Source organism: Ursus americanus, chromosome 8 (genome assembly GCF_024610735.1).
Source record: "Ursus americanus isolate L20-20 chromosome 8, mUrsAme1.1.p, whole genome shotgun sequence".
Taxonomy (NCBI): domain Eukaryota; kingdom Metazoa; phylum Chordata; class Mammalia; order Carnivora; family Ursidae; genus Ursus; species Ursus americanus.
Window position 1 is genome coordinate 51,045,141 of NC_142134.1, and position 6,067 is coordinate 51,051,207.

Sequence of the window (6,067 nt, forward strand, 5' to 3'; positions counted from 1 at the left end):
TTCCCTGCCCTCTCTAGGCCATACCCAGAATGCATTCCTCATCTGGTCACTTTCCCACATGACACCTTAATCCTGTCCCCCTCTGTGACTATGTCTTTGTTTTCCCCTCCCATTCAGTAGGTTGCCTTTTCATTTTTGTGGATGGTTTCCTTTGCCGTGCGGAAGATTTTTTGGGTCGATGTAGTCCTGCTTGTTTATTTTTGCTTTTGTTGCCTTTCCTTTTGGTGTCAAATCCAAAAAGTGATTGCCAAGACCCATGTCAAGGGGTTTACTGCCGGTGTTTTCTTCTAGGAATTTTATGGTTTCAAACCTTACGTTCAAGTCTTTAATCCATTTTGAGTTAATGTTTGTGTGGGGGATAAGGGCCGGGTCCACTTTCATTCTTTTGCATGTGGCTGTCCGGTTTTCCCACTCCTTCCCTTTATGGAAGAGACTGTCCTTTCTCAGTTGTATATTCTTGGCTCCTTTGTCATAAGTTAATTGGCCATACATGCATGGGTTTATTTCTGGGCTCTCTGTTCCATTGATCTGTGTGTCTGTTCTTATGCCATCAAACTTCACATTTCTTTTAGAAACAGTCACCAACTCTGTGTTTCTCCCACGTGACTATTTCTGGACTTTGTTCCTCCCATTATGTTCCCCTAGCCTGCTTCCCCTCATGGGAAGACTTTCCTTTCACAGAGAAAATTGAGTCAGTTCCGCTTTTCCTCGGCTTGGTGTTCTGCTGTGGGATATGTGCCTGTCCCCACCCTTCCTCCCTCTCCTTCCTTCCCTCCTGAAGAAGTATCCCTTGTCTTGGGCAAGGCTGACACTCTCATAGCTGCTGTGGTCCCTCCTCTCATCACCTGGATTTTACCTTATTCCTCTGTCCCTCTTTTGTGTTTCCATTTGTCCCTTCTCTGTTGCCTTCTGCGTTTCCAGCTTATAAAATAAAGCATCACTAATCTAATCTTTAAAGAAAAATGCCTTCCTGTAACCCCAAATCATCCTCCAGCTGCTTTCTCTACCCGTACTTTGTGTATAGTGAAGTTCCTTGAAGGTCACTCTCTGCCCACCTCTGCCATTCTCCCAACGTTGTTAGGGACAGAAGCCACCCATGTTCTTATAATCAGCCAATGCTACTTAATGGAGGCCCTATCTTCATGCCTTGGTCAAGAGATCGATGACTAGAGTCAGCACAAAGGCAGTGAGAGGGAAAGACACCCCCCACCCCCCACCCCATGCCTAAGTCTCTCATGCTCACCTTGTTCTTTCCCTGCTGTCTTGATTGGACTATTTGCAGTAGCTTTCCAGGTAGTCTCCATGCCTGGGTTTGGCTTCCCTTCGGTCAATGGCAGAGTCAGACACTAACACCAAATGGAAGGGCATGGACATGGGGCTAGCCTGCCGCTTTGGTTAGGGAGGCACCCTCTGTCTACCTCATTCTGCTCTTTCCCTGATGACCTCTGATGTTTTCATTGCCTAATTTACATTGCTTCTTTAATTCCTGTTCCCCAGAGTCATCTTGGAGAACATGCTAGAGGAAAGATGCCCTTTCCTATAAAGGAATACAACACACACACACACACACACACACACACACACACACACACACACTCTCTCTCTCTCTCTCTCTCTCTCTCCCTCTCCCTCTGTTTCTTTCTCTTCAGCCTCAGATTCATTCTTCATGCTATTGAAGTGCTTGGTCTTCTTCTCTGCCTCAGGGTCAAGTGCAGACCCTTGAAGCATGTCTTGTAGGACTCTGCCTGACTCTTCCTCCCCTTTTCCATATCTCCTTTTGTGTTTTGATTTTCTAAGACTCCCCCAATGCTGATCCACCCTCTCTTACCATCAGATCCTCTCCAGACTGAGGTGGGAAGACCACTTACTCCTTTGCACCTCCCCCCAACTCCCATCCTGGTGGATTTTTATCACATTATTGTGTTTTCTTCTTCAACAAGGCTGAAAGCACTTAGCAGGTGGGATCTTGTGTGTCTTGGTCTCCCTGTTCCCGGCGTGGTGCCTGGCAAGAAGAAAGTGCTCAATAAATATGGTGGCTGAGGTATGGTGATCAGAGACAAAAGTGTGTGGGGAAGGACGGATCTCTAAAATAATATTAATCCCTAACAGTATGCCAGGCATTAGGTTAAATACTTGACAGCCATCTCTCTTAGTTTTCGACAAAACTCGGTGAGGTGAAGATACTATTACTATCCTGATTTTACAGCAAAGAAATGGAGAATTTAACTTATCTGTTATATCAAGGAATTTGGACTTATTCTGAAGCTTTTGGACTCCAAAGGAAACAGCTAAATAGAAGATTTAAAGAGACATTGTAAGATTTTCTTTGGTTTAAAAAAGAAGCACAAACCTCCTTCCTCTTACACTGAGGAATTTTTTTTCCCTATTATTAAACCCTTCTGGACCCAATTTCTTTATCCCATCTTGTTAGTCTTTCTGTGTATCCATACAACAGGACCATTTCTATCGCTTGGAGCAATCAGGTGGTAAATTTGGGGGTTCTGGCAGGCAGCCCCGTGCCCTGTCCCTTGGATGTAAAGGAGTGAGGGTTGCTTACATTTATTGTTACATGTGTGCTAAACCCTCTGCATGCATTTCTCATTTTAATCCTCACAACAACCAGGTGCTATGAATGTCCCCATTTTTCAGGCAAGGACCCTGAAGGTCTGGTGTCCTAGGTCACTCAGCTAGTAAGTAGCCTTGTCTCCCTGGCCCTGAGTTCTGTGTTCTTACTCTCACGGGCACTGCCTCCCACTTTCAGGGGCCTCCTTCTTTGAAGCCTTGGTCCTTTTAGGAATTTGCTAACTTCTACCTACTTCTTTTGACCCCAAGTGACCGCCTAGCTGATAGTTAACTCCTAGAGCCATCTGTATACTTCATAACATTAACTTGGCTGCCTTAGTTCTAGATGTGAACCTTTGATTTTGCTACCAGGTGATACCATCATCTAATATCTAAAGCACACTCGAACTGTGTTCAGGCTTCGATCTACAGAAACAGCACCGAGCTGTTTTCTACAGGATGGTCCTGTTGTTCTAATACGCCCAAACCTCTCCTTCGTGATTTCTAGCATACAGAAGAGTTACGAAGGGCATAGGGAGGACAGTGGGATCCAGAAGGCTGATGAGAACATGGATAAAAGTTTTTATCTGTCACATTCAGGATATAAAAGCTATTTAATCACCTAGAAATTTTGATAATATTCTTTCTGAAAATGTTTATGGTTATGAACAAAGTAAGTAAAACTTTTTCCCTGATAACGTTGCTAGAATATAGTACCTGACGTCATAAAATAGCCTCATAGAAATTTTTTTGCCATGTCTTTAAAAAAGCCAAAGATTTCCTGCTTTCTCCTAGTGATGTCATTCTAAATACCCAAGAGTTTTCTCTTGTGCGCCCATGTTATAGATGTGTGTGTCAGGGAAAAGACTCCATGTGGGTTCAAGGTGGGCCCTTTCATATCAAGTGCTACTCTTGAGTGGGGGTGAATTCTAAATTGGAATACATGAAAATGGTAGTAATAGTTAAAACAGTATAATTTTTAAAATTTTAGTCATCAGGGTATTGTTTAAAAGGGAGAAACAAACTAGATTCTCTCTTCCTATAAAATGAAGCCCAGGTGCTTAGCTGTGTTGCTGGGTAAGCAGGAATCCTGATAAATAGTACTTCTAAAGAATGGGGTCCAGAGTCTAACCACTTTGGGTTACAGCCCTTAACTCTCTCTCTAGGCCACACAGTCATTGCGTTATAAAGGTGGGCGATGTCTACAGGGTATGTTGCCTACCTTTCTAGAAGCACACAGACTCCAGGATGAGTGGGTGACTCTTCCCTAAAGTAGGTAATCCTGAGTATTTGACAATAGAAAGGAGTACCTCTAAGCTCCCAAACAGAGGAATATTCTTACCTTCTCTCCTGTGGAGGTCCCTGTTTTGCCTGGGGGTGGAAGAGGGAGTTGTCACAATACAATTTTAGGAATGTTAGGAGCTGTGCTTCAGTTCATTTGCTGGTTAACCTCACTGAGGTCTCTGTAGAGGGCAAAGGATCAGATAAGAAAGGGTTCATTCTTAGGCTGAGAAATGTGAAACCTTAGGAATTCTTGCTGATGAATTTTATTCCCTTCTAGTCTGCGAAACCTTTCTTTCTTCCTAGCAGGAGACACATGGAATAAATCACTGATGGTATGAACAATATTTGAGATAAATGCAACTGTCAGGTAGTTTCCTAGAGTCCTGCAAGGGCATGTGGGGACTGCGAACAGCTGAGTCTGTATTTTAATTCAGTGGAATATATTCAGACTCCTTTGGGGGCTCTAACACAGCAGTAGCCAAGGGCTCAAGGCTGCGTTATTAGTAATAATTTTTTTTTAAAGATTTATTTATTTATTTATTTGACAGAGAGGGAGACAGCCAGTGAGAGAGGGAACACAGGCTGGGGGAGTGGGAGAGGAAGAAGCAGGCTCCCAGCGGAGCAGGGAGCCCGACACGGGGCTCCATCCCAGGACCCTGGGATCACGCCCTGAGCTGAAGGCAGATTTTTAATGACTGAGCCACCCAGGCGCCCCTAGTAATAGTTTTGTGTGTGTGTGTGTGTGTGTGTGTGTGTGTGTGTGTGTACACGTTCTCGAGTAACTGAGCCATTTCTCCAAAATGTCTGTTTCATACAAATACTAAACCTAGGTCAAAAATGTTCACCAAGATATTAGCAAACTCTAATGGAGATTGGTTTTTCCAGGCATTCGGAGCACAATTTCTGAACATGGTTGAGAAAAATTACCTTGGATGTGTGGTACATCAGTGAACAGTGACCTTTCAGGTTAATTAAGAAAGCCGGAGCCCCAGAGGATGTTTGAACAACTTTTTTCTTACCCAAAGGAACTGCAGAATAGAAATGTGATGTGAATGTTTAGAAAGGGGGTGATTTTCAAGGTTGTGAATAATGACCAGAAGAAAGTGCTTTTATATGGATGCAAAAGGGAGATTCTAAATAAACTTTGGACGCTTAGACCTCTTAACTTTTCTATAAATTGACTTTTGTGTATGCACATTAAGCCTTTTATTTGTTCCTATTCAATTTTTGAGTGAGCAGTGAAAATAGAAAGGAAAATGGGTCAATTCTTTAAGAATGTATACGATGGAAGCATTAACTCTTTAAATTTTTTTGTATAAAGATGTTGGCTCACTGTATACTAAGCGGTTTAATCACATCAGGCAGCTAATGACTAATGACGAGTTTCTTTTTTCCAGCTGACTCAGGTGTAGACACTGTGGCAGTGTTTATGGCCAGCAGCGGAGCCACAGACATCACGAATCGAAACAGCCCGGCCACACCACCAAACACCCTTCATCTCCGCTCCTCCCACAATGAACTGTTGAATGCTGAGATAAAGCACACTGAAACCAAGAACAGCACGCCCCCCAAATGCAGGAAAAAATATGCACTAACTAACATCCAGGTGGCGATGGGCCTCTCTGATCCGGCCGCGCAGCCCCTGCTGGGAAGTGGCTCTGCCAACATCAAGCTGGTGAAAAATGGGGAGAACGAGCTCCGGAAGGCTGCAGAACAGGGACAGCAGGACCCCAACAAGAACGTCAGCCCCACTGCAGTCCTCAACACAACTTCTGAGAAGTTAGAGGGCAAAGAGCCCCACCCGCGCGATTCCTCAGGCTGTGAAATTTTACCCTCCCAACCCAGGAGAACCAAGAGCTTCCTAAATTACTATGCAGACCTGGAAACCTCCACCAGGGAACTAGAGCAGAACTTGGGCAACCAGCACGGGGTTGTGGAAGAGAAGTCCCAGCCAGGCCAGGGCCAGGGCCAGGCCTCCACCCTCATTGGGAACAGCGAGGGGCTGCCACAGAAACCAAACAAAGCCCAGTTCAGCCCTGAAGATGGCCATGCGGCCACAGTGTCATCCAGCCCAGAGACCAAGAAGGATCACCCTAAAACAGGGGCCAAAACCGATTGCGCCCTACACCGGATCCAGAACCTAGCACCGAGTGATGAGGAGTCCAGCTGGACAACGTTGTCCCAAGAGAGCGCCTCGCCCAGTTCTCCGGATGAAACAGGT

The 6,067-nt window shown here is 44.8% G+C and overlaps 1 protein-coding gene across 8 annotated transcripts in view; it reads left to right on the forward strand.

Moving 5' to 3' along the window:
* Positions 1-6,067, forward strand: part of APBB2 (amyloid beta precursor protein binding family B member 2) — a 358,694-nt gene that overhangs the window by 174,878 nt on the left and 177,749 nt on the right. For all 8 annotated transcript variants that reach the window (XM_087864178.1, XM_045816074.2, XM_045816077.2 and 5 more), the window contains one exon: positions 5,244-6,065. In XM_087864178.1, coding sequence (XP_087720304.1) covers positions 5,244-6,065 — 822 coding nt within the window. The remainder of the gene's footprint in view (positions 1-5,243; positions 6,066-6,067) is intronic.